This window comes from Myotis myotis, unplaced genomic scaffold, assembly GCF_014108235.1.
Source record: "Myotis myotis isolate mMyoMyo1 unplaced genomic scaffold, mMyoMyo1.p scaffold_m19_p_34, whole genome shotgun sequence".
Taxonomy (NCBI): domain Eukaryota; kingdom Metazoa; phylum Chordata; class Mammalia; order Chiroptera; family Vespertilionidae; genus Myotis; species Myotis myotis.
Genome location: NW_023416340.1, coordinates 75,724 through 102,446, shown reverse-complemented (window position 1 = coordinate 102,446; position 26,723 = coordinate 75,724). Strand labels below are relative to the sequence as shown.

The 26,723-nt window shown below is 55.1% G+C and overlaps 1 protein-coding gene and 1 long non-coding RNA gene across 5 annotated transcripts in view; one reads left to right on the top strand and one right to left on the bottom strand.

Annotated features, from left to right (window-relative positions):
• Positions 1-26,723, top strand: part of BICRA (BRD4 interacting chromatin remodeling complex associated protein) — a 78,980-nt gene that overhangs the window by 39,896 nt on the left and 12,361 nt on the right. For 2 of the 3 annotated variants that reach the window (XM_036302896.1, XM_036302897.1), the window contains 5 exons: positions 18,074-18,174; positions 19,782-19,827; positions 19,918-19,960; positions 21,739-21,804; positions 24,160-26,115. In XM_036302896.1, the coding sequence (XP_036158789.1) occupies positions 19,787-19,827; positions 19,918-19,960; positions 21,739-21,804; positions 24,160-26,115 (2,106 nt within the window). In that variant the 5' untranslated portion in view covers positions 18,074-18,174; positions 19,782-19,786. The remainder of the gene's footprint in view (positions 1-18,073; positions 18,175-19,781; positions 19,828-19,917; positions 19,961-21,738; positions 21,805-24,159; positions 26,116-26,723) is intronic. The other variant, XM_036302898.1, reaches the window with a different exon arrangement.
• On the bottom strand, positions 2,557-9,091 carry LOC118652785. 2 transcript variants are annotated; one of them, XR_004966699.1, is made up of 3 exons: positions 8,807-9,091; positions 8,303-8,719; positions 2,557-3,023 (listed from the first exon to the last, which is right to left on the bottom strand). It is a non-coding gene; the product is annotated as an uncharacterized LOC118652785 (long non-coding RNA). The 2 variants fall into 2 exon arrangements; XR_004966700.1 differs by lacking the exon at positions 2,557-3,023 and adding an exon at positions 6,553-6,808.

Genomic DNA, 26,723 nt, shown 5'->3' with positions numbered 1-26,723 from the left:
ACTGAGCCACACTGGCCGGGCTCTGCTTTCTCTCTTTATAAATATGCCTTTTCTGGACATTTCATGTCAGTGGAATCCTATGATGCACGAGCTTTTGTGTCCGTACAATTATTATCTGTAATCATTTGGTATCTTTGTGAACACTTTTCTACACACTCTGTCTCTTTTGGGAGGATTAACGTAGTTAAAAAGTTGATAATACAGCCCGGCTGGTGTGACTCAGTGGTTGAGTGTTGACCTATGAACCAGCAGGTCATGGTTCAATTCCCGGTCAGGGCAGATGCCCGGGTTGCGGGCTGGATCCCCAGTAGGGGGCGTACAGGAGACAGCCGATCAATGATTCTCTCTCATCGTTGATGTTTCTGTCTCTCTCTCCCTGTCCCTTCCTCTCTGAAGTCAATAAAAGAAATATTTTTTTAGAAGTTAATAATATATAAATCAACATACTTAGATACTGAAAAAACGGGATTTCATATCGTCAGGCAGAGGGACATCATGGTCCCTGATCTTGTGCCTTTCGGAGACAGCTCACTCTCTTGACCATCAGTCACCTTCTGCAGCTTGAAGCCTGGATTAATGACCTGTCCAGCGGAATCTGTTCTCTTTCTAAAACTGGGGGATAAATGGAAATTGATGTTCTCCCCATGGAATAGAACAGAGAGCCCAGGACAGGAGCCAGGCGCAGATATGGAGGTCTGGTCTGAGGCCGAGTGGCCACTGGCTGGAGTGGTGGGAAAGGAGAGACTCTTTATAAATGGAGCTGGTGCCAAAAGTGTCATTCCTCTGGGAAGAGCTGAAATTAGATCCCTACCTCAAACCATATGCCCGTGGAGGGTCCTGCGAAGGGGAATGACACGGCCTTAACTAAAATGGATCACTTTGGCTGCCTCGTGGCACTAGTGTCGACGGGGCTGGAGAGGAGGCAGTTGGCCAGCTTGCGGCTCCCCTGCAGCCCTCGGTGCACAGAGAGGGTTAGCCGGTCAGTGCTGGTTGCACCACCTCGAGAAGATGGGAGAGTGAGAGACGAGAGGAGGAGCCTGTGCTGGAGACGGCCGGAGTTAGCTGATCCCAGCAGGTGGAGACTGTAAACCCCTAGCTCAGCGGTTCTCAACCTTCTGGCCCTTTAAATACAGGTCCTCATGTGGTGACCCAACCATAAAATTATTTCCATTGCTACTTCATCACTGTCATGTTGCTACTGTTATGAATCGTCATGTAAATGTCTGATCTGCAGGATGGTCTTAGGCGACCCCTGTGAAAGGGTCATTTGACCACCAAAGGGGTCGCGACCCACAGGTTGAGAACCGCTGCCCTAGCTGCTGAGGATGTTGAGCCACACTGGCTGCATCTTCAGGGGAACGGGGTGGAGGGAAGGAAGCTTGGCTCCATCCCGCAGGCCCTCCGTTTCCCAGAGTGCTTGTGGGCATCGGAGAGGAGGCCTCGGGATGTCTTGGGAAGCAGCCCAGGCTTCGGGCTCCAGGAAATCTGGGTTCAAATCCCAGCGCTTCCTTCACCCGAGTAGCTTTTCAGTTGTGTGTATTTGGCTGCAAGTAACTTTTTACCCAAGTAGCGATGGCTTAAATAACACTCTTATTTTTTTCCACCCGATTTTTTAAAATGTAGGTTTTGGAATGGTTGGTACGTTCATAGGACTTAAAAGCCAAAAGTTATTTTGAAAAATACAGTGAAATGTCTCCCTCTCCCAGTTGCTCCCACCTTCGAGGTCGCCATCCTAGTGGTCAGTGTTCAGTGCTGAATAGATTCTTCTCAGAGCTCTTCAGACTTACAAAGGCACGCAGAATATATACTCTTTATTTTAAAGTATACTTTTATTGATTTCAGAGAGGGAGAGGGAGAGGGAGAGAGAGTTAGAAACATCAGTGATGAGAGAATCATTGATCGGTGCCTCCTGTGCGCCCCCTACTGGGGATCGAGCCCACAACCCGGCCATGTGCCCTTGACCAGAATTGAACCGTGACTTCCTGGTTCCTAGGTAGACGCTCAAGCCCTGAGCCATGCCCGCTGGGCTTGTTTTTGTGTCTTTTTGTTGGTGGTGTAGCTGTTTGAAACGCTCTTTCCCAAGCACAACGCCGAAGTGCTGGCGGGCCGTCCGGAGCTGGAGAAGGCTCTGATGCGTCTCAGAGAAAATAGGTGTTCCAGAAGCTTCCCTCGGCGTGAGTCACAGTGCCGCTGGCCGTGTGCTCATGTGAGCACATCAGCAATGCACGTCACCTAAGGCGTCTTCAAACAGAAACGCACATAAAACATCATGACGTACCGGCCGGTGGATGAAAATGTTGTGACAGGAGGCTCATAGGAACCTGTGTTCCCCGCAGGGTCAACCCAGCTCCCAGTCCCCGACTCTGTTCATGGAACTTTGTGGAATACTAGAGGCCTGGTGCATGAAATTCGTGCGTGGGTGCTGTCCCTATGCCTGGCTGGTGATCAGCATACGTGTCTGGCATGGAAGGCAGGTTCCAGCTGACCTCCGGGCCCTGGGCAGCACCTGGGTCCCCCATGCCGTGCCCGCTCCCCCCCCCCCCCCCCCCCGCCTGAATTACAGTGCCCGAGTCCCCACATGGAGATGCGGTGAGCGTGGCCAGATGCGGCGGGCCGGGGCACAGCGGCGGGCTCTGGGCCACCCAGCGGTGCCACACAGAAGCTGGGTGGGCAGCACGCTCTCTCCCCACGGGGAGCCCGACCAGCCCTGTGGTCCCGGCAGCTGCGGCCGGCTCACCTGGAAGAGGCCCCGTGGGTGAGCTGGGCCGCACCTGAGTGCGGGGGCTTCCCCAGCACGAGCCCTGGCGTTCCGGGGGAGGGTAGCAGGGAGGAGTGAGAGGGAGCTCAGCGGACACCCCGCCTTCTCACCGCACCTCCGCCCCTCCGCCCCAGTCACCCCGCCCCTCGGTAGACAGCGAGAGAGCCGCACGTCCCCGATGCCCGTCATGTTCCGCGCCGCGCCCTGGTGGTCAGCGAACCTCATGCGAGCAGTCGAACTCCCGGTTTCCCAGTCCAATGACCGCCTGAGGGGACAGTGAGCATATTAGGCTTTTATTATTATGGAATGTAACTGCCGCTAATAACAAGAATTGATCGTATAGGCTTTTTTTCCTTTGAATACTAGTTGTGCTTTCCTGAGATAGAATTATGTGCAGTAAAACGCACAGGTCTTGCCCTGGCCCATTTAGCTCAGTGGTTAGAGCATCAGCCCCTGTATCCAAGGGTCACGGGTTCAATTCCCAGTCAAGGGCACATATCTGGGTTGCAGGTTCAATCCCAGGCCCCTTGTGGAAGGCAACCAATCGATGTATATCTCTCTCACATCGATGTCTCTCTCTCTCTCTCTCTCTCTCTCTCTCTCTCTCTCTCTCTCTCTCTCTCTCTCTCCCCCCCCCCCTTTCCCCAACCCCCTTCCTCTCTTCCTTCCACTCTCTAAAAATCAATGGGAAAAGTATCCTTGGGTGAGAATTAACAACACAACAAAAAAGCACAGATCTTACCGCCGCTTAATGAACTTGACACATTGCCTACAGAACAACCACCCCAGAGCACTTTGTCATCCCAGAAGACTCTTTGGACCTTCCTAGTCAGTACTGATAGCTCCTCCCCTCCTCCCCTCCTCCCCACCTCCCCACCTCCCCTCCTCCCCTCCTCCCCTCCTCCCCTCCTCCCCTCCTCCCCTCCTCCCCACCTCCCCTCCTCCCCTCCTCCCCTCCTCCCCTCCTCCCCTCCTCCCCTCCTCCCCACCTCCCCTCCTCCCCTCCTCCCCTCCTCCCCTCCTCCCCTCCTCCCCTCCTCCCCACCTCCCCTCCTCCCCTCCTCCCCTCCTCCCCTCCTCCCCACCTCCCCTCCTCCCCACCTCCCCTCCTCCCCTCCTCCCCTCCTCCCCTCCTCCCCTCCTCCCCTTCCCCTTCTCCCCTCCTCCCTTCCCCCCCTCCCCCCCTCCTCCCCTCCCACCTCTGATCTTTCCCCGCCGGTTTCACTAGAACTTTACCTAAAGGGACCACACGGTGGGTAGTCTTTTATGTCTGGCTTCCTTTGCTCAGCATGATTCATTTCAGATTCCTCATGTCCGTTCCATGTGTTAGTAGTTTATTTCCTTTTATTGTTAAGCCGTGTTCCCTTGTGTGGCCGGAACACAGTTTATTTATTCCTTTACCTGTCAGGGGACACCTGTGCTGTCTCCAGCGTGGGGCGTGTGCGAATAGGCTGCCGTGGGAATTTTCGTGCAGTTTTTGCGGACGTACTTTCCCCTGCCGCTGAGTAAACACCGGAGTGGAATAGCTGGGCCGTGGAGTTGGGGGTGTCTAACCCCAGCTAACCCAGGCCTTTCACTCTCCTGGAATGAGCCCTAGTCACAGGCCGTGGCGGGGTGCCGGGCAGCTCAGCGAGGCCAGACCGGCAGGTCTGTCTCTCACGGTCTTGACCTTCCCCCTCGGGAGTGCAAAACGGCTGCCGTGGCACCGGGCATTGCCGTCAAGCTTCACATCCGTCTCCCACGCAGAAAGCAGGGGCAGGGACAGACCTTCCCGAGTTAAGGCTGTGTTTTGTCCAAATGTGAAAATCTTTCCCGTGTCTACACTTGGCTGCCAAGGAGGCTGAGAAAATAACGATTCTGGCCAAGGGGCAAAGGCCTGCCCTTGTGGTCATCCTCCCGGGAGGGTATGTTGCCGAATGAAGCAAATCCAAGTTCTGTTTACCCGTCTGAGCTGTGGAGATGACCCCCTGAGGCCACTCTGTCGGGGGTGGGGGGGTGGGGGTGGGGCCTGGACGCCGGCTGGGAATTGTGGCTTGTGTTTGGTCTGAGAGCAAGAGCCCCCAAAGGAAGACTATAGAGACAGAAGCTTCTAGAGCAGCGGCTCTCCAAGTGTGCCTGGACCAGCACATCCGCACTGCCTGGGAGCGTGTTAGACAGGCACACACTCTGGCCCTGCCCCAGACCTGCTGGTTCTGGCTCAGGTTTAGGACCGAGGGGTCCGGGGCCCATGAGGGTGCAGCCCCGGCTTTTGTTTCCCCTTTGCTTTTCTTCGTTCATTTCCTCCTGAACTTGGCGCTTTCTCTGTGGCCTGGTGCCTTGAAGGCCCTGTGTCCATTCCTCTCATTCCCCTACCCCACTCCCTTGCCTGTTTCAGTCCTTCTCAGAGTTTCCCTGGTTTTTATAAACTAGTTTTAAGAAAAAAATCTAGCCCGGCCGGTGTGGCTCAGTGGTTGAGCGCCAACCTATGAACCAGGAGGTCACGGTTCGATTCCAGGTCAGGCACGTGCCCTGGTTGCAGGTTCGATCCCCGGTGGGGGGCATGCAGGAGGCAGCTGAGCAATGATTCTCTCTGATCATTGATGTTTCTATCTCTTCCTCTCCCTTCCTGTCTCTGAAATCAATAAAAATGTATTTAAAGAAGAAAAAAGAAAAAAAATCTAGCGTTGGTTGGGTAGCTCAGTTGGTTAGAGCATTGCCTGGGGGTTCAGTCCTTGGTCAGGGCACATGCAAGAATCAGCCAACAAATGTATAAACAAGTGGAACAACAAATCTCTCTCTTCCTCTAACAAAAAAGGGGGGAAAATCTAAAACCTCTTGAGGTACCTGGATTTCTTGGCAGGCCGGCAGCTTAATAGCTGCGTTTAGAATACCCGCAGAACACACAAAACCTTTCTAGTGTGACTATAAACTGGGCTTCAGGAGCCAGACCCCAGGCCCTCTCTGAGCAATGCAGGTTTTACAGGGCACACTTTTCCGTTGTAAGGAATTCAGTGATTTTAGAACTCTAAAGGTCGCTCAGAGCGAAGAGGGGGTAGGTTTTAATTGTGCTTCAAATTGCTCTTTCTCTCCCTTCCCCTAGAGGGGCGGGAGCGGGCAAGCAGCCAACATTTCTTGCCTGTTTTCCTTTTCTGGCTTTGAAATAGACACAGCATGCGAGCGGCTACATATCCCGGTGCTGGCAGCTCCCGCTGGGCCTTTGCACGGAATTGCAAAGGGTGCCTCCATGGAGAGGCTCCGTCCCCGTGGAGCCTCCTTTGTGTGGGTTGGAGAGGGGTCCTTTCTCCTGGTGGGTGTTGCCCTTATCTGGGTCTCGCTGGTGTCAGAACCTCACTGGACTTGCGGCCCCTCTGGTCCCTGTGGCTGGGTTCCTTTGTGCGTGAACAACCTGGACAGCTGTTCATGGTGGTCAGTGTATATATATATTATGTACCCACTACAGGTGACATGTGTCGATCTTATAACTTACATCCTGCATTCATTTATTTATTTTTATTATTTAAAAAAAATCTTCACCTGAAGCTATGTTTATTTTTTAAAATTTTTTGTTGGTAATCCTCACCCGAGAATGGAAGGAGAGAGAGAGAGAGAGAGAGAGAGAGAGAGAGAGAGAGAGAGAGAGAGAGAAGAGAAGGGGAGGGGAGGGGAGGGGAGGGGAGGGGAGGGGAGGGGAGGGGAGGGAAACATCGATGTGAGAGAGAGACATTGATTCCAGAGAAAGAGAGAGAAACATTGGTGTGAGATAGAAACAGCAAACATTTGCCTCCTGTACACGCCCAGCCATGGATTGAACCTGCAACCTAGGTATGTGCCCTGACCTGGAATTGAACCTGTGACCTTTCGGGGTACAGGACAACGCTCCAACCCACTGAGCCACACCGGCCAGGGCCATAACAATTACAGCCGGGAATAGAAGCCATGACCCTTCGGAGCTGGGGAAGGGCCCTGGGTGGCCTCTTCCGGCGTCCGGTGGCTCCAGGCGCTCCTTGGGTTGTAGCCGCATCATCCTCATCTCTGCCTCCGTCTTCACATGCCTTGTGTCCTTTGCGCCTTCTGTTAAAAGGTCACTGGTCATTGGATGTAGGGCTCGTCGAGATAATTTAGGATGATCTCATCTCATCTCAATTATATATGCAAAGATTTTTTTTATCCCCCAAATAAGGAAGGCCACATTCAGGTTCCGGTTGGTGGACATGTCTTTTTGGGAGGCCATCAGTCAACGCACGACAGGTGCCTTAGAAAGAAGCACGTCGTGAGGGGGGAACTTGTAAGCATCGTGGTATGGTGAGTCCACTCGCAGTGCCATCACGTGTCTCAGCACCCAGCCCGGGGCGGGAATACAGGAGGTGCTGAGTGACACTCTTGGATCCATGGCTGCAGCGGAGGCAATATTTCAAATTCATAACAAGCAGCCGCTCATGGGCACCCATCAGCCATGCGTGGCGTGGTGCGGAGGGAGGGCCAGGGCTCCCTGCTCTGCCAGGTGGTTCCCTTCAGTTGCTGGGTCTCGGGGGGACCTCTGGGGGTCCTGAGCGGGCCAGCGGGGTGCTGGGGTTTGGAGCAACGTTTATTTACCAGTGGGTAAGGAAGTGCTTGAGTGTTTGAACAAGTGCTGCCAGTTACGAGCAAGCTGAGTGTTAGCACAGGCCGGGTGGGTGGGTAGGTGGTGGGAATGGCGAGGTGTAGGTTGGGCAGGAGTGGTGGTCGGGGGACGGAGGCGATAGAGCGGAGAGGTTAGGGAGGTGGAATGGCTGGGACTTGGGGAGTCAGGGTTTGGCCCTTGGTCTCAGGAGGGCTGTGTCAGCTCCCGCTACATTACAGCTCCCAGATTTAGAGGCCGTTCTGGTTACTATTGCTGTTTAACAAATTACCCCAAAGATAGTAGCTTTGTCATCATAGCCAAGGTTTGCCATAATGTAGCTTAAAGCAACATATTACCCCAAATATAGTAGCTTAAAGTGCTCATGGGTTTAATGGGTCAAGAATTTCACATGGGCCCTAGCCGGTTTGGCTCAGTGGATAGAGCATCGGCCTACAGGCCAAAGGGTCCCGGGTTCGATTCTGGGTTAAGGACATGTACCTTGGTTGCAGGGTCCTCCCTGGCCCGGGCCCTAGTCAGGGCCAGTGCAGGAGGCAACCAATTGATGTGTTTCTCTCACATGGATGTTTTTCTCTGTCTTTCCCTCTCTCTTCCACACTCTCTAAAAGATCAATGGAAAAATATCCCAGGTGAGAATTAACCAAAAAAAAAAAAAAAAAAAGATTTTCACATGGAATTTACCCTGACCAGTGGCTCAGTGGTTAGATCGTCATCCCACGCACCGAAGGATTATAGGTTCGATCCCTGGCCCCAACCGGGAAGCGTGCAGGAGGCAACCAATCGATGTGTCTCACATCGATGCTTCTCTTACTCTCTCCCTGTCTCCCCCTCCCTCCCTTCCACTTGTTCTTAAAAAAAAAATCAGTGGTAAAAATATCCTTGGGGAAAATATCCTTGGGTGAGGATTAAAAAAAAAAGAGGAAGAAGAAGAAGAAAAAGAATTTCACCTGGAATTTGACCCCATGGGCCTCTGCTCCACGACGTTGGGTCTGGGCTGGGAGACTCACAGGTGGGGGCAGAGGCCTGTCCACACACTCTCTGGGCACTGGGCTGGGGTGACTCCAGATACGACCATCAGCCAGAGTGCCCGCTCGTGGTCTCTTCAGGCGACAAGCTTTGGCGTCCCCCCAGCAGGGCGGCCTCAGGGGAGTCAGGCTCCTTTCTGATAGCTTTCGGGTCCGATGTCCCAGTGGACAAGGCAGGAACTGAGTTGCCTGAGTTGCAGGTGACTCGCCTCGGAAGTCACCTAGTGGCCCGTCTGTGCGCTGCCCTGGTTGCAGCAGTCACAGACTTCCCTCCATCCCAGGGGAGTGGAAAGGTCGCCCGGGGAAGGTCTGGGGGGGTCCGAGACGTGGTTGCAGCATCTGTGGAAAACAAGAGGCTCCACAGTGGCTGGAAGCAGAACCAGGAGCCCCGTGGCTTGGGTTTGGCCTGGGCACGTCTGGCCTTACCTGGGTGCCTGTGGTCAGCTGTAGGTCAGCTGAGGAGGTGGCTCTACTTCCAGGCGTGGGTGGCTGTGAGCTGTGATGATGGCGGTGACAGGCATGTGTCTCTTGCCCTCTGACAGGCTAGCCCGGCCTCTTCACATGGCAGCTGGGCAGAGAGTAAAGTCTGCCAGGTCTCCGTAGGCGGAGCCTCGGAACGCACACATCACTTCCGCCACACTGTTGGCCAGAGCAGGTCCAAAGGCCAGCCCACGTTCAAGGCTTGGTGATTGATCTCATCTCTCTCTTTTTTTTTTTACATATTTTTTATTGATTTCAGAGAGGAACGGAGAGGGAAAGAGAGATAGAAACATCAATGATGAGAGAGAATCATTGATCGACTGCCTTCTGCACGCCCCCTACTGGGGATCAAGCCTGCAATCTGGGCATGTGCCCTTGACCGGAATCAAACCTGGGGCACTTCAGTCCACAGGCCGACACTCTATCCACTGAGCCACACCACCTAGGGCTAGACCTCATCTCTTGACAGGGAAGCTGCAAAGAGAGAGTGGGATGAGGGAGGAAAGAGTTTCTGGCTATTTTGCAGTCACCACGGTGGTCCTTATTTTTCAGGTTCCCTCACCATCAGATCTCCCCCATTTGGCCAGGCCTCTTTGCTCAGTGGGTTCCCAGACTCTAGTCCTTGCCCGGCAGAAGGGTCCTTGAGATGGGCTGCAAAGTTACAGAGGTGTAAGCTCATTCGTGTCAGGCTGTGTCTGACTGTAAATAAAGGGAAACCTAATAGGAACTTACATGGTCAGGGTTGAGCATCTCGAGGAAGGCAGCGCGTGAGGAGTTAAGAGCCCAGCCTTTCCTCTCCTCTCAGTCGTCCTTCGGAAGGGACCGGATCAGCCTCGGGTCACTATATTCAAAGCTGGTAGCGAGGCGCAAAGGGCTTCCTTTCTGAGCAGTTCTGGCTTTATGTTCTGGAAGGAAAACGTTACCAAAGTCTCACTGAGTAAACCCCAACTCTCTGCACTTTGGCTTTTACTGTGCAGAACGCTACGCCTAACTGAGCTGCCGGGAAGCCTGGGAAGTCGATGACTGATTCAGGGGACGGGCACGGCACTGGCTTAGGCTAATTGCTTTAAAGCTGTGTTGACGACAGCTCACAGTAGGAAATATGTACCCGCACAGACGCCCATAATTGAAACCAGTGTCACAAGCTGATCCTTAACATGTGTTGCCTTTTAATCTTTTCTATTCACTCCCATTCCATTTTACATTCTATATCATTTAATTAAAAAAAAAAAAAAAGAATCTGGCCCTGACCGGGTAGGTCAGTTGGCTAGAGCAGTGGTCGGCAAACTGCGGCTCGAGAGCCACATGCGGCTCTTTGGCCCCTTGAGTGTGGCTCTCCCACAAAATACCAACTTCTGCGCATGGGCCATGAAGTTTCAATCGCACTGTACGTGCGCGCCCGCACGTGGTATTTTGTGGAAGAGCCACACTCAAGGGGCCAAAGAGCCGCATGTGGCTCTCGAGCCGCAGTTTGCCGGCCACTGGGCTAGAGGATCGTGTTGATCCCCAGTCAGAGCACATGCAAGAATCAATCAGTGCATGCATAAATAAGCGGAACAACAAATCAATACCTCTCCCTCCCTCCTTTCTTCTCTCTCTCCCAAATCAATCAGTAAATTAAAAAAGAAAAATCCTGGTCACAGCCTGCCCATTGGATTTCACAGCCCTCAACGGCCTGGCCCATTGTTAGGAAAAGACGGGCTCAGAACCACGGCCTTTGTTTACATCCTGGAATTGGCATATGTCACCTGAGCAGCTTCAGGCTGCTGGGGAGGGAGAGGAGGAGGGCTGGGGACACGTGTTTGGAAAGCAGCAGCCAGACTTGGCCACTTATCTTCTCGTCCTGACATTTCCAGCAGCCGGTGGTACAGTCCTGTCAGCTTTCTTTTTATGACTTGCAAGTTACCCGAGAGTCACTCACATGCGTAGTGGGGAGCTGCAGTCGCCTGTTTCCGGAGCTAACGGGGCCTTTAATTCCCGTCCTGCAAGCTTTCTGGCTTCTGCACAGCTCCCGATGACAACGCAGAACTCCCAAGGCATTACAAGTGCCGGAGGAATTCACACGCGTTTCGGGAAGGACACGCTGTCATTGTTGCGTCACGGTTGTTCTCTGGAGCTGCCTGTGGTTTCCAGGCTGGCGTTTCCTGCTTTGTATACGAGGTGGTGAGGAATGAGGCTCTTCAGAATCACAGGGTCTGAGTTCGAATTCTGCCACATAGCGTGGTCCTGGCCCCTCTGAGATTCTTGTTTCCTGAGCTGAGAAACGTGAGTCAGCGTTCTTCCCACCTCACTGGGGCCTGAGAGGGACCGGTGGGTATAGAGTTAGCTAAGGTATAGAGTTAGCCTGAGACGGAGGAATCAGTGGGCCCCTGTGGGCTTTGCAAGGTGCATCAGTCAGCTTTGACTGAGTGATGTGCAGTAACAAGTGAGCCCCCAAGCTCAGTGGCTTACAATAGCAAAATCTCGTCTATGCTTGTGTGTGTGCCCTTGTAGGGTGTCTGTGGCTCTGTCCATGTGCCCTCTCCTTTCTGGGAGTCAGGCGGGAACCTGGCTCCTAAAGCTTCTGCTCCCGTGTGAACAACTTAGAGTTGGCAGCTTTGCACACCGATTGTGTCCCCGGGAGTCGCTCTTCCCGAAGCTTTTGAGGATGTGTGTGTCGAGGAGAGGGGCATCTAATGCCGTCCCTGGCTGAGACCACTGGCTGTGCGCCCCAAGGTCAAGGTCTGCATCTCCTTTTGCTCATGACAACGTCCTCAGCTCTCCCGACGCTGACACAGAGTGGGCGCTTCATAAATGCCCTTTCCACCAGGCTGCTCCTCGAATGAATGAATGAATGAACGAACAAGGGTTTGTTTTACTTCTGCAGATTCATTTCATAAATATTTATTGAGCTCCTATTATGTGCCTTGTATTGTGCAGGCCCCACAGGGAACAAAACAGCCAAAAATCCCTGCTCTTGGGGGGGTGTTGATGTTTTGTTGGGGGCGGGGGTGCAATAAATAACCGAACAGAGATGATGTTTGATGATAAACTATGTTTGTAGTTAAAATTTTTCATTGTGGAAAATTTCAAATGTGTACAAAGTAGAGAGAATAGTAAAACAGGGACAGTCTCCCCCAAATCAACCAACCCCACCAGTTTTCACTTTTCCACCATTCGTACCGACCGGCACTGCCCAGTGGGCCTTTCTGCCACGTGGAAGGGTTCTGTCTCCAGTGGCAGATGGGAGCCGGCAGCCACACGTGGCTGCTAGTGAGCACCTGCAGTGTGGCTTCCGTGGCTGACAGCGTTTGATTTCACTTAATTTTTATATAAATATTTTTATTTAAAACATCGGTAGTCCTAATTATCCTTATTTTCATTGTGGTAAAATACATGTAACATAAAACTTACCATCTTAGCCACTTAAAAACATTTTTTTTTTTTATTAATTTGATGGAGAGGGAGATAGAAACATCAATGATGAGAGAGAATCGTTGATTGGCTGCCTCCTGCACGCCCTCAGGAATCGAACCGTGACCACCTGGTTCATGGGTGGATGCTCAACCACTGAGCCACACCAGCCGGGCATCTCAGCCATTTCTCAGTGTACAGTCAGGGGCATTAAGTTGGGCAGCTTCCCCCCCCCCCCACCATCCCTCTCCAGAGCTCTTTTCATTTTGTAGAACTGAAACTCTGCACCGACTCTATAACCCCCACTTCCCCCCACCGCATCCCCTGGCAGCCAGCATCCTGCTTCCTCTGTGTGTGTGTGTGTGTGTGTGTGTGTGTGTGTGTGTGTGTACCTCAAAAGTAGAATCAGGGAGCACTGGTCTTTTCGTAACTGGCGCGTTTCACTTAGCGCGATATCCTCAGGGGTCACCCGCGTTGTAACCTGTGTCAGAATTCCCTCCGAATAGTGTCCCATCATCTGCACACACCCCATCCTGCTCATCCGTTCACCTGTGGGTGGACACGGGTTGTTTCTGCATCTGGGCTGCTGTGAACGGTGCTGCTGTGAACATGGGCGTGCACATACCTCCCCGAGGCCCTGGTGCCGTTGGATGTGTACCCGGAAGCGGGGCTGCTGAGCCACGTGGTGATCCTATTTTTAATTTTCTGAGGAACCGCCAGACGGTCCTGCACAGCAGCTGTGCCGTTTTGGGCTCCCACCAGCAGTGCACAGGGTTCCGTGTCCCCTCATTCTCGCCACTGCTGGCGATTTCCTGTTTCGTTGACAGTAGCCATCCTAATGGGCGTGAGGTGGTGTCTGTGGTTTTTAAAATTTACTTTTATTTTCTTTTTTTTTTTTCTTTATTGATTTGAGAGAAACATCAGTTTGTTGTCCCGCTTATTTACGCGTTCATTGGTTGATTCTTGTAAGTGCCCCGATGGGGGGATCGAACCTGCAACCTTGGCGTACTGGGACGATGCTCTAACCAACTGAGCTACCTGGCCAGGGACAGGGTCTGGTTTTGATTGCATTTTCCCTAATGACGAGTGACGTTGATCATACTTTCATGTGCTTATAGCCATTTGCGTATCTTCTTGGGAGAATGTCTGTTCAAGTGCTTTGCCCTAACTTCACTTAATTAACTTGAACTTAAATGTATATAGCCACCTGTGGCTAGCGTCTTGGCCAGCATACGTCTACATGACCCCTGCACACCCACCACTGGGGTATTTTGCAGTAAATCACAGGCATTCTATCATTTTACCCCAAAATATTTCAGGATGTATTTGTAAAAGGTAAGGCTTCTGAAGAAGGAAGAAAGAACACGGTTTCATTACTACACCTAGAATTTTTAAAAAAAAATATATTGTTTGCCCTGGCTGGTTTGACTCACTGGATAGAGCGTCAGCCTGGGGATTGAAGGGTCCCAGGTTCGATTCCAGTCAAGGGCATGTACCTTGGTTGCGGGCTCGATCCCCAGTGGGGGATGTGCAGGAGGCAGCTGATCGATGCTTCTCTCTCATCGATGTTTCTAACTCTCTATCTCTCTCCCTTCCTCTCTGTAAAAAATCAATAAAATATATTTAAAAAAATATATATATTGTTATTGATTTCAGAGAGGAAGGAGGAGGGAGAGAGAGATAGAAACATCCATGATGAGAGAGAATCATGGACCAGCTGCCTCCTGCAAGTCCCCCTCTGGGGATCGAGCCCACAACCCGGGCACGTGTCCTTGACTGGAATCGAACCTGGGACCTTTCAGTTCGCAGGCCCACGCTCTATCCACTGAGCCAAACCGGCTAGGGCTACACCTAGACTCTTAATCACAATCCGTTAGTATCATAAATATCCAGGCAGCACTCATGTTATCTTTTTCAACAGTTGGGTTCATTTGTGGCCTTAAAGGCCCCCTCTGCCTGCTGGCCGCGAGCACAGGGGCCTGGGCACATTTCCTCCCTGTGTGTGGCCCCTGGTTCCCCCTACCCGCTCTGTGTAGCCTTCATTATCTCACCTGAGAAATGGGGTAGTGATCGGGGGCTGGAAGGCTTCAAGGAGGCTTGGTGCCGGCAACTTACGCCGGACCGTGTGCATAACCCACGGCTGAAGCAGATGACAGATAAACCCTCCCAGCTGTGCTCAGGGTGACACCTGGCAAAGGGCACCGGGACTTTTGTCCCCAACACCGGGCCGTGGCCAGAAAGCTCTAGGATGGCCACACTGCGTGATATTCACAGTGGCAGTTAAAATAAGTCCAGGCATGCCTCATTTTATTGCACCTCCCAGATGTTGCTTTTTTTTTTTTTTTTTTTTTTTACAGATCAGAGGCAAGATTTTCCACCAGCAAAAACATTATTTTGTTGGTCTGGAACCAAACCCGCAATATCTCTGAGGGAGGCCTGTATAATGAGTATACATCACTTACAAAATACGTGAGGTTTAACAGTGTTCACGTAAAACAGGTGCGGAGTGTTTTTTTTGCCGAGGGCCATTTGGATATTTATAACATCAGTCAAAGGCCATACAAAATTACCAATTTAAAAATTAGCCTGCTAGCCCAGCTGGTGTGGCTCCATGGTTGCGCATCCATCTATGAACCAGGAGGTCACGGTTCAATTCCCTGTCAGGGCACATGCCCAGGTTGCGGGCTCGATCCCCAGGGTGGGGCATGCAGGAGGCAACCGATCAATGATTCTCTCTCATCATTGATCTTTCTATCTCTCTCTTCCTCTCCTTTCCTCTCTGAAATCAATTAAAAAATATATTTTTAAAAAATTAGCCTGCTATAGTTGGTCAAACATTTAATTAACTCCCTCCGAATGCCTTGGCAGCGCCGGACCGAATGATTTCACGGGCCTCATACGACCCGAGGGCCGGACGTTCCCCACCCCTGGTGTAAAACAATCCTATGGGGGACATACTGTTATCACCGTTTTCCAGATGGGGAAACGGAGGACACTGGGCCCAGAGAGGTGAAGTCAGTTGCCCAGCCTGTGCGTGGGGGAGCAGGGAGTTGAGCCCCCCAACCATCACCCATCCCCGGAACCATCACCCCACGCTGGACCTCTTGGCATCAACCCAATGGGAGACAGATGCCAACCTGGGTACCCAATCCTGGACGTTTGAGAGGAGCCCAGGCCTGCTCATCATTTTTATTGTTCTCTTTATTATGAAACGTTTAAAAATACACAAAGTAGCCCTGGCTGGTGTGGCTCAGTTGGTTGAGCGTGGTCCCGTCACCAAAGTTGCCAGTTGGACTCCTGGTCTGGGCACTGCTTGGGTGGCAGGCTCGATCCCCAGTAGGATGTTTCTCTTTCACATTGATGTTGTTTTTTCTCTCTCCCCCTCTCTCACCCTCTCCCTCTAAAATCAATAAAAACCTATTTGAATACATATGGTCAACTAACTAGAATGTATGGTGCAGCCCCAGGTCAGTGGTTCTCAACCTTCCTAACGCCGCGACCCTTTAATACAGCTCCTCATGTGGTGGTGGCCCCCAACCATAAAATTATTTTCGTTGCTACTTCATAACTGTAATGTTGCTACTGTTATGAGTCGTCATGTAAATATCTGATATGCAGGATGTCTTTTCATTGTTACAAATTGAACATAATGAAAGCACAGTGATTCATCACAAAAACAATATGTAATTATGTATGTGTTTTCCGATGGTCTTAGGCGACCCCTGTGAAAGGGTTGTTCGACCCCCAAAGAGGTCACGACCCACAGGTTGAGAACCGCTGCCCCAGGTGCTTGTCATCCCGCTCCAACAGTTACCAACATTTTGCCATTCACGCCTCACCTCTCCCCGCACCCACTACCACTGGATGACGGTGACTTTTTCTTTTAGTTTTTAAGGGTGAAATTTCATGCATTATAGGGCACAAATCCTAGCTGTTAAATTTAAGTCCTTGCCACCGACACCGCATCGCAGTGGAGATCAGGTCCCTCCCCACATTCCTGTCTCTGTGTTACCACTGGAACAAACACACCCCGATAAATCGTTCTCGCGCAGTCCGGAGCCTCCTGGGACATCCCCTGTGGGTTTGGAGAGCCTGCTGGGGTTACAGCCCCTCCTGGCTGATCCCAAAGCGCAGGCCATGCCCCAGACTGGAGGCAGGAGGAGGGGAGATTTGGGAACCTGGCTGCGTCCTTGAAATGCCCTTGGGTGCCTGTGAGAGCCTCCAGGCCAGGGGTGTGCACCTGGAATCCAGGTGGGACCCGGGGCCTTGTGACAGCTGCTTTCTAGAGCTTTCTGGGCGAGGAGGAGGAGGGGAAGCAGCCGGGCTCGGCTCACGCTCCTCTTTTCCATACCATCTATGAGAGAGAAACATCGATCAGCTGCCTCCTGCACACCCCCTACTGGGGATTGAGCCGCAACCAAGGTACATGCCCTTGACAGGAATCGAAGCCGGGACCCTTCAGTCCGCAGGCCGATGCTCTATCCACTGAGCCAAACCGGTTAGGGCTGTACCACTCATTCTTATCGCTTCGAATCTGACCATCGCAGGCATTCCTAAAGCGATAACAAAAGCCTGCAGGAGCCAGGCACCAGCTCCTCTTATCTTGACATTGTTGCGATATTTGCGTCAGATCTTGAAAGAGAAACAATGCAAAGAGCATCTTCCGTGTCATAGCGGTTGAGTGGGGGACTCCCTCCCATCCAGCCTGGCTGCTGTCAGCGGAGGGGTCTTGGGCATTTTGCCAGCTGTTCTGAGCCTCAGTCTCTCATCTACGCAATGGGGCTAACAAAAGCCCCGCCTGAAATAGGTTAATCCGCAGAGTGGTTTGCTTAAAACCCGTGCCAGCACACAGTGGGCCCGCATCAGTGACTCGGCGCCCGTTACAGCGAACCTCATTCACGGACTCTGCATCTGTGACTTTGCCTGCTCGCTGACATCGGTGACCCCCAGCTCTGCAATACGCATGCTTCTTTCCGGGCCACTTGCAGACGTGTGCAGAGCCGTGAAAAACGCACACCACGCGTGTGTCCAGCCGCGGCCCCGCCTGGTGTTCCTCAGGCCAGGGAGGCGGGATGTGCCCTGCAGGAAAGACTGTCCGCGAAGCTGCGCTCAGGCCCGAGCTAGCTTGCTGTGGGCTGTGTGTTCGGTGTAAACGACCAACCGTTTGTATGAAATCAGGCGTCCTAAGACAGAGCCACAGGGAAAGCATGGATGGGTGCAGGAAAGTGTGATGAGGCTTGTAGGGACCTAGTCCCTTGCGTGTCCTGGGAGCGGGGGTTCGGGGTTCACCGTTCAGTGTTCCCGGCAGCGTTAGAACAGAAGTCCCACGGACGCCAGAATTGGCTGGATTTGTTAGGATGATGTGCCAGTAAATGCTGTTGTACAGTGGTATATACACTGGAGGCCCGAGGCACGAAATTCTCGCAAGAGTGGGCCTTCCTTCTCCCAGCTGCCGGCACCGGCTTCCCTCCCGCACCGGGGACCCGGGCTTCCCTCGCAGCCCTGGCTTCGTCTGGAAGGTTTTCCGGAAGGATATCTGGTCTAATTAGCATATTACGCTTTTATTATTATAGATTATGTACCAGGTGTATATATCCTGTCCTGTGCATGTGTACGTACGGCACAGTATGTGTGTATATGATCATGTATAGTGCTGGTTTATGTGGCTTTAAAGTGGATTTGACCTCTCCTTTTAACCTCGTATCTTCAACCCTTCTGCTCTCTCTCCTGTCCCCCATCCCGTTACTCCCCTCCCAGCGACATCTTTCTCCGTCCGCTGACATTCTCACTCACAGCCTCTCTCTCGTTCTCTCTCCACAGCTGGCCCCCGAAAGGACACTCCCCAAGTCCCCTGCTGGGGGCCCCGCGTAGACCTGGAGCGGACACCCCCTCCTTCCCTTCATGATTCGTTTGTAGCACAGGTAACCAGCGGGAGGGGGTCCCCATGCTCCCCAGTTCACCCTCCTGGGCCCACGTAGCCCCCTGGGCTGGGAAGGGACATTCTGTCTTGGCAGAGCCTGCACCCCTCGTCTCCAGCCGGGCCCCTGGGCCATGTGGGCACCCCCCGCCTCCACCTGCTGCAGGCAGGCTCTCCCTCCCCCTTTCCCCAGCTTCTTTGCAGACCTTGCCTTTCCATCCTCCGCCGGGCCTTGTCCCCCCGCCTGTGGCTGGTAGAGAAGGGCGGGGGCTTGTAGGCCACAGAACTGGCGACAGGGGAGGAAGACAGACAGGTGGGGCTGGGACATGGAGTCAGAGATGAGCCACCGCCACTAAGTACAGCAAAGCCGAGGACGGGCCCGCTCTGGGAGGGGGAGTGAGTGGCACGTGGGGCTCTGGGGGTGCGACGTCTGCGTTGCCTGCCCTGTTGCAGACCTGGCTTGCCCGCTGGGCCCGTGCACTGTGTGTGTGTGTGTGTGTGTGTGTGTGTGTGTGTGCGTGTGTGTGCGTGTGTGTGCGCACCACGAATTCTGGGAAGTATGGGTATTGTTTTAGGCCACACACATGCTTCTGGCAGCAGTGTCTCACCTTCATCAGCTTCTCCCGGACCCTATTCAGAGAGGACCCTCACCCAGCTCTGAGAGGGCCCACCTGCCTCTGCTTGTATCACAGAGCAGTTGGGGGCCACGGGAGCTGAGTGGCAATTGGGAGGTCTCGGTGAGCGTTGCTCAGAGCACGCTGTGTGGGTGAGGGGCTGGGGACCAGCCGAGCGAGCATGTGGGTCCACGGCAGTCAGTGGCGTCTTTGGGGAGGTCCAGAGAACCTCTAAGAAAAGAGGGCCCTGGGCTGCAGCGCGGAGGGACTGGGCATGGTCTCTCCATCCTCCGAGCTTCACTGGGGAGGAAGGACGGCCGGGAGGGCCGCGTCGATTGCGCTGCAAGGAGAGAATGACGGATGTTCGAGTGGCACTTTGGCCAGATGGACAGGGGAGCCTGGAGGGATGGAGGGTGTTAGGAAAGACGGAAGGCTTGGTGGGCTGGGGGTGGATGGGCGGATGCAGAGAACTTCCGGTCCCTCACCTGTAGGGCGGGGCTAACGGCATCCCTCCCTGTCCCGGGGGTTGGACAAGCTAACGTTTGTGCAGCGCTTGGGACGGGGCCTGGAGCAGTGTAAGTGCTCGGCACATGTCAGCCGCCTTCATCCTCATCCTCATCCTCATCATGCTGGCGGGCTCAGCCTCCATTTGCTCATCTGCAGAGTGGGAGTAGCAGGGCCCACCTGAGAGATGCTGGGAGGTTGAGCTAAGAGAGTGTGGAGTGCTTAGCATCGGGCTGCGCAGGGTCAGGCTCGCTGATCTCATCATTGTTATCAGATTCTGGGGACAGAGAGTGAGAGGGGAGGAGGAAAAGGCCTGGTCTGGCAGTTCTGCAGGGAGGGCACCCCCACCCATGCCCATGGGAACAGAACCCTGACCCCCCACCCCCATCCAGGGGCCTGACCCCGGGAGTGGTCCTTGAAGGGAGGTCCTGGTATGCTGCTGACATCTAACCTCTCTCCCTTGCCCTCTCCCTGCCCTGCCCGCCCCACCCAGTGGCGATGGATGATGAGGATGGGAGATGCTTACTAGACGTGATTTGGTGAGTAACTGGCTCCCCCCACCCTCCTTTTCCCTCCCCTCCCCCACCCACCCCTTGCCTCCTCAGTGCCTCTTCCCTTCTCTCTTTCAGTGACCCTCAGGCCCTCAATGACTTCTTACATGGATCCGAGAAGGTGAGTGTTGGGCGGGGAGGTGTCTGGGGCAGGGGCTGTGGATTTGGGAACTGACATGTTCCCTGAGTCAGTAGACACCTACCCCTTGACTTCTGTGAGCTGGGCAGTGTGATTGTGGGGGAGAGCAAAAGAGATGGCAAATCCCTGACCTCACGCCGTACACATTTCCTTGGACAACAGAGTAACCAATAAAAGTGACAGTGGAAAGCACCGTGCAGAATAGGACGAGAAATAATAGAAATAATAGTGTCACTTGTACAACAAAAGAGGTTTGAAAGGAAATGAATGGGGGGTGGGGGCAGGAGCTTCTTTAGCCAGTATGGTCAGGGAGAGTCACTCTAAGGAGGTGACATTGAAGGTGAACCTGAAGGTGCCACGGTGCTCTGGGCAGCCAAGAGCAGGTACAAAGGTGGGAAAAGTTGGCATGGTTGAGGAACAGAAAGAAGGCTGATGGGGCTGGACCGAAGGGGAGACTGGTAGGAGGTGAGACTGGAGGTGAGAAGAGTCACCTGGTCATGCAGAGCCCGGAAGACCTGGATCCAGGAGTTAAGGTTTTATTTTGCATGGGACAGGCAGCTCTGGCGTGTTATCAAGCAGGAGAAAGCCATATTCGATCGATTATCACCCCAGAGAGCGGGACAGAGTAAGGGAGAGTGGAAGTCTGTTGATCCACGAGGAGTTGTGTCAATCATCTAGGGCTGTGTAACAAATCTTCCCGACGCTTGGTGACTTAAACCCACACGTTAGAGCTCTGGCAGTTTGTGGGGGTCAGGAGTCAGGGAGCGGCTTAGCTGGGAGTCTGGCTCGGGGTCTCTCCGGGGGTTGCAGTCAGGTGTCGGCTGGGGCTGTTGTCGGCTGAGGGCCTGTCTGGGGCCACAGCTCCTCACCGCGGGGACATCTCCTTGGGATGCTACGTAAGTGTCCTCACGACTCGGCAGGTGGCTCCCCCAGAGCGAGGGACCCAAGGGTGGAAGCTTAGTGCCTTTTATGACCTAGTCTCCGAAGTCACACATTGTCACTTCCGTCAGATTGTATTTGCTAGAAGCAGGTCACAGGTCACGGAGCCAGCCCACACCCGTAGGGAGGGAAAGGAGAGGGGAATGCAATGGGATTACGAGGGCCTGGGCCCCGGGGCAGGGGTGAGGAGGGCCAGGCGCTGGTGGGGTCTGGGTGGGAGGCGGTCTCCTAGACTTGATGTCAAGGAAGAGAGGTGTCTGGAATGCCTCCTGGATTTTGGCCTGAGCAGCTGAGCGGGCTGTGATCCGGGTTCCTGTGATTGGGAGTTTGGCGTGGATTCCAGGGCTCCAGGGAGGGCTGTTGGATGTAGTCTGTGGCTCTGGAGAGACACCCGCTGGAGAGATTGGCGAGGAGGCCACCTCGGCCATGGACAGTCACCGGGCGCTTATGGGTCCAGGCTCTGTCCTAGGTCCTGAAGGCGCTCCTGGAAACCAACCCGTCCCTGCCTCCCAGAGACAGTGCCGTGCAGGGTGGGGGCCTGGCTGGGGGGACGTGCAGGGACTTGGTGGGAAGGGATGAGAGTTGTTGGGAGGAGGTGGCATATATGACAAGCCCTGAAGGATGTGCTGCCAGGGGGAAAGGCGGGATTCTCTCATCACCGCAGCCATGATGTCAGGAGAGCCTAGGAAGCCAGGCTGGGGGACCCAGTGCTGGGGACGTCTTGCCCCCCCCCCCCTCCTCTTTGTCTTTTTGCTCTAGAGCAGGGCTGGTTTACCGTCCAGCTGACCTTTGACCTTAGGTGGGGGTGGGTCTTGTTACAGCTCGATGGTGACGACCTCCTGGATAATCCTGGGGAGGCCCAAAGTGCCTTCTATGAAGGTCCTGGGGTAAGTGGCTCCGGGGCTGGGGGAGGGCTGCAGGCTCCCAGTCATCTCCCAAGCCATCCACAGCGGCAGCCAGTGGAAAGGAGGCCCCGAAGGCAAGAGGGAGGGGTCACGTGACACCCATCCCCATGATGCACTGTGCTGGGCGGAGGGTGGGAGGCAGTCAGAGAGCAGGGTGGGGGAGGTGGGGCCTCTGCTGCTGGAGCACCCTGGCTGGGCCCTGGCCGGGGCGGGGGGGCGGCCTTGGGGGTCAGCGATGCAGAGCTGTTCTGGGGAGTTGAGGCAGATGCTGGCTCTGGGGTTCACCGGGGAATACTCCTCTGGGAGCAGGCCCTGGAGGTCTGTCCCTGCTCAGCTGTTGGGGGGTGACCCAGTGGGGGAAAGGGATCAACTGATACAGACCTCAGTCTCCATCTGAAAAGTGAATGTGGGGTGATGGACAAAGCCCAGAGTGGGCGCCACAGTGGTCATTTATTGAGCACCTACTGTATGCCTGGCTGTGCTGGACCCATTACTGACTGTTCTCTTCTTCCTCTCCTGCTGCTTCTGCCTCCCTCCTCCTCTCCCCTCCCCCCTTTTCCCTCCTCCCTCTTCATCATCATAACTATCACTCACGGAACATGTATTCTATGCCAGACCCTTAAAGTAATTTTCATTTCGTTCTCACAACTATAATAATATATTCTGAATAAGTTATCTTTCGTAACATAAATGATTACATCCAGAATCCAAGAAATAAACATCATTTCATGTTATTGCCTTTATAGACCTGGAACAATGAGCCTATATTCTTGCTCCGTGATCATTATTCTCATCGCTGCTGTCATTGTTCAGTCCCCACACGGTCCCTGGTTGGGCTCCAAGCACCTCCCATACTTGATGTCGGGGAATGTCACGACCACCCTAGGAAGCTCTCTGGCCAAGTAGCCACTTACCGCAGGACCTTCCTATCTGGATTCCATGCCATGAGCATAATTACTGCCTGTGGGATATTTGTTCAAATACTCACACACGTATTTATTCCCACGTGTCCTGGGTTGTGCATGGAAAGTACTTAAGAAATGTCAGAGTCCAGCCAGTGTGGCTCAGTGGTTGAGCATCGACCCATGAACCAGGAGTCACGGTTTGATTCCCAGTCAGGGCACATGCCCGGGTTGTGGGCTCGATCCCCAGTGTGGGGTGTGCAGAAGGCAGCCGATCAGTGATTCTCACCATTATGTTGCTATCTCTCCCCTCTCCCTTCTTTTCTCTGAAATCATTAAGAAGAAATGTGAGACTCAGCGCATGTGGCACAAACTAAGGTTTGTGTGCAGTAGCAGCTGCTGCTGTTATGTTTATGGTTGTTATTATTTTTGTTTTTTAATCCTCACCCGAGGGTATGTTAATTGAATTTTAGAGAGAAAAACACCAATGTTAGAGAAAAACATCAATCGGTTGCCTCCTATATGCACCCCGACTGGAGGTCGAACTTTATTCCCGAGAGGAAGGGAGAGGGAGAGAGAGAGATAGAAACATCAGTGATGAGAGAGAATCATTGATCGGCTGCCGCCTGCACGCCCCACACTGGGGATCGAGCCTGCCACCCAGGTGTTTGCCCCAACCGAGATCAAACCGTGATCTCCTGGTTCATAGGTTGACTCTCAACCCCTGAGCCACTCCAGCTGGGCTCCATTGCTTTTTTGAGAGAGTGGAAGGGAGGGAGAGAAGCGTGAAGAGAGAAGGAGAAAAAGAGAAACATTGATGTGAGAGAGAGAGAGAGAGAGAGAGAGAGAACAACTGGTTGCCTCCCAGGCGTGCCCCGACCAGGGGTGGAGAGCGAACTGGGAATCGAACCTGCGACCCTGCGGTGCTTGAGTCGACGCTCTAACCATTGAGCCACCAGCCAGGGTGAACCATGATCTTTTCTCTGAAACCTTCAGGGCAGGTACTTTTCAGATTCTGGAAAGGTGATGCAGGGGCGTGTGTGCTGCTCGTAGCAACAGGCCATTCGTTCACCCTTCCGTGGCCAGATTTCAGAAGCGTCGTCACGTGGATAAATGATGCCTTTCCCCCAGAGCGCCCATGGGTGCTGGTCAGGTTTTGCTTCCGCCACGTTATAAAAGCATCCATGTTTTTCAGAGCCTCTGGGGTTTGGGAGTTGCAGGAGAGAATCAAGGGCCTCGTAGGGCTGTTCAGTAAATGGTTTTTGTTCTACTGATGTGTGCAGTGGGGATAGAGGCCACGTTAAGCAGGGTCCAGCCACTTCCAGAAGGAATGTTCTCTCTGTGCCCCCCGGCACCTCGTGTCTGTTGCAGCCGTGCCCTGCGCGGGCCCTTTGCTCATCTCAGGCCTTTCCTTCCCATCTTATCTGGCCTCCAGCTCCACGTGCAAGAAGCTTCTGGCAACCACTTGAACCCGGAGCCTAGCCAGCCAGCCCCCAGCGTGGACCTAGACTTCCTGGAGGATGACATCCTGGGCTCGCCCTCCGCAGGGGGCGGCGGCGGCGGGGGCGGGAGCGCCGACCAGCCCTGCGACATCCTGCAGCAGAGCCTCCAGGAGGCCAACATCACCGAGCAGACGCTCGAAGCCGAGGCCGAGCTGGACCTGGGCCCCTTCCAGCTGCCCACGCTGCAGCCCGCAGATGGCGGGGCCGGCCAGGCGGGTGCTGCAGGGGCTGCCGCCGTGGCCTCGGGGCCCCAGGCCCTCTTCCCGGGGGGCACAGACCTACTGGGACTACAGGCCCCGCCCACCGTGCTGACCCACCAGGCCCTGGTGCCGCCCCAGGATGTGGTCAACAAAGCCCTGAGCGTCCAGCCCTTCCTGCAGCCCGTGGGCCTGGGCAACGTGACCTTGCAGCCCATCCCAGGCCTCCAGGGCCTGCCCAACGGCAGCCCCGGGGGCGCCACGGCTGCCACCCTCGGCCTGGCACCCATCCAGGTAGTGGGCCAGCCGGTCATGGCGCTCAACCCGCCCACCTCCCAGCTCCTGGCCAAGCAGGTGCCTGTCAGTGGCTATCTGGCCTCGGCGGCCGGCCCCTCGGAACCAGTGACCTTGGCGTCGGCGGGGGTTTCGCCCCAGGGCGCCGGCCTGGTCATCCAGAAGAACCTCCCGGCCGCCGTGGCCACCACACTCAACGGGAACTCGGTGTTCGGAGGAGCAGGAGCTGCCACTGCGGCCGCCGCCGGGGCCCCCTCAGGGCAGCCGCTGGCCGTGGCCCCCGGCCTCGGCACCTCACCGCTGGTCCCCGCGCCCAACGTGATCCTGCACCGCACGCCCACGCCCATCCAGCCCAAGCCGGCCGGCGTGCTGCCCCCCAAGCTCTACCAGCTGACACCCAAGCCTTTCGCCCCCGCGGGCGCCACACTCACCATCCAGGGCGAGGCGGGGGGCCTCCCGCAGCAGCCCAAGGCCCCCCAGAACCTGACTTTCATGGCGGCTGGCAAGGCCGGCCAGAACGTGGTGCTTTCGGGCTTCCCGGCCCCCGCCCTGCCGGCGAATGTCTTCAAGCAGCCCCCTGCCACCACCACGGGGGCCGCCCCGCCGCCGCCCCCCGGGGCCCTGAGCAAGCCCATGAGCGTCCACCTCCTGAATCAAGGCAGCAGCATCGTCATCCCCGCCCAGCACATGCTGCCCGGCCAGAACCAGTTCCTGCTGCCCGGCGGGTCCGCCGTCCAGCTCCCCCAGTCGCTCTCGGCCCTGCCGGCCAACGTGGGGGGGCAGATCCTGGCGGCCGCGGCCCCCCACGCCGGGGGACAGCTCATCGCCAACCCCATCCTCACCAACCAGAACTTGGCGGGACCGCTGAGTCTGGGCCCCGTGCTGGCCCCCCACTCGGGGGCCCACAGTGCCGCCCACATCCTCTCGGCCCCCATCCAGGTGGGCCAGCCGGCGCTCTTCCAGATGCCCGTGTCCCTGGCGGCGGGCAGCCTGCCCACGCAGAGCCAGCCGGCGCCCGCCGGCCCCACTGCCACAACCGTCCTCCAGGGCGTCACGCTGCCCCCCAGCGCTGTGGCCATGCTCAACGCCCCTGATGGCCTGGTGCAGCCCGCCACCCCCGCCCCCGCCGGGGAGGCCGCGCCTGTTCTCACGGTGCAGGCAGCGCCCCAGGCGCCCCCCACGGTCAGCACCCCACTGCCTTTGGGCCTCCAGCAGTCTCAGGCACAGCAGCAGACCCCCCCACAGCCCCCCACGCCCCAGCCCGCCAACCCGCCTCAGGCTACGACCCCCCAGCCCAGCCCGGTCCTGGCATCCAGTCCGGAAAAGATCGTGCTGACCCCGTCCGCCACTGCCACGGCCATCCTCACTCAGGACTCCCTGCAGATGTTCCTGCCCCAGGTAACCGGGCTGGGGGGGTTGGCGGGGGGCGGGGGGCTGTGGGCATGGGGGGGTGAGGGACCAAGGAAGGGGGTAGCTAGGGCAGGGCCTCTGCTGTCGAGAGGGGTGAGAGCAGCGAGGCATCTGAGGAGGTCTGTAGGCTAGGAGAGCATCTTCGAGATGGCACCCCTGCTCTGGGTACCAGTATATCCAGGGAGGCCCCAGGGTGACAGGGTCCTACTGACTGACAGGAAGATGGACGGACAAGGAGAGGGACCGACTGACATGATGGACAAGGAGAGGGGCCGACTGACATGATGGACAAGGAGAGGGGCCGACTGACAGATGATGGACAAGGAGAGGGGCCGACTGACAGATGATGGACAAGGAGAGGGGCCGACTGACAGATGATGGACAAGGAGAGGGGCCGACTGACAGATGATGGACAAGGAGAGGGGCCGACTGACAGATGATGGACAAGGAGAGGGGCCGACTGACAGATGATGGACAAGGAGAGGGGCCGACTGACAGATGATGGACAAGGAGAGGGGCCGACTGACAGATGATGGACAAGGAGAGGGGCCGACTGACAGATGATGGACAAGAGAGGGGCCGGCTGACAGATGATG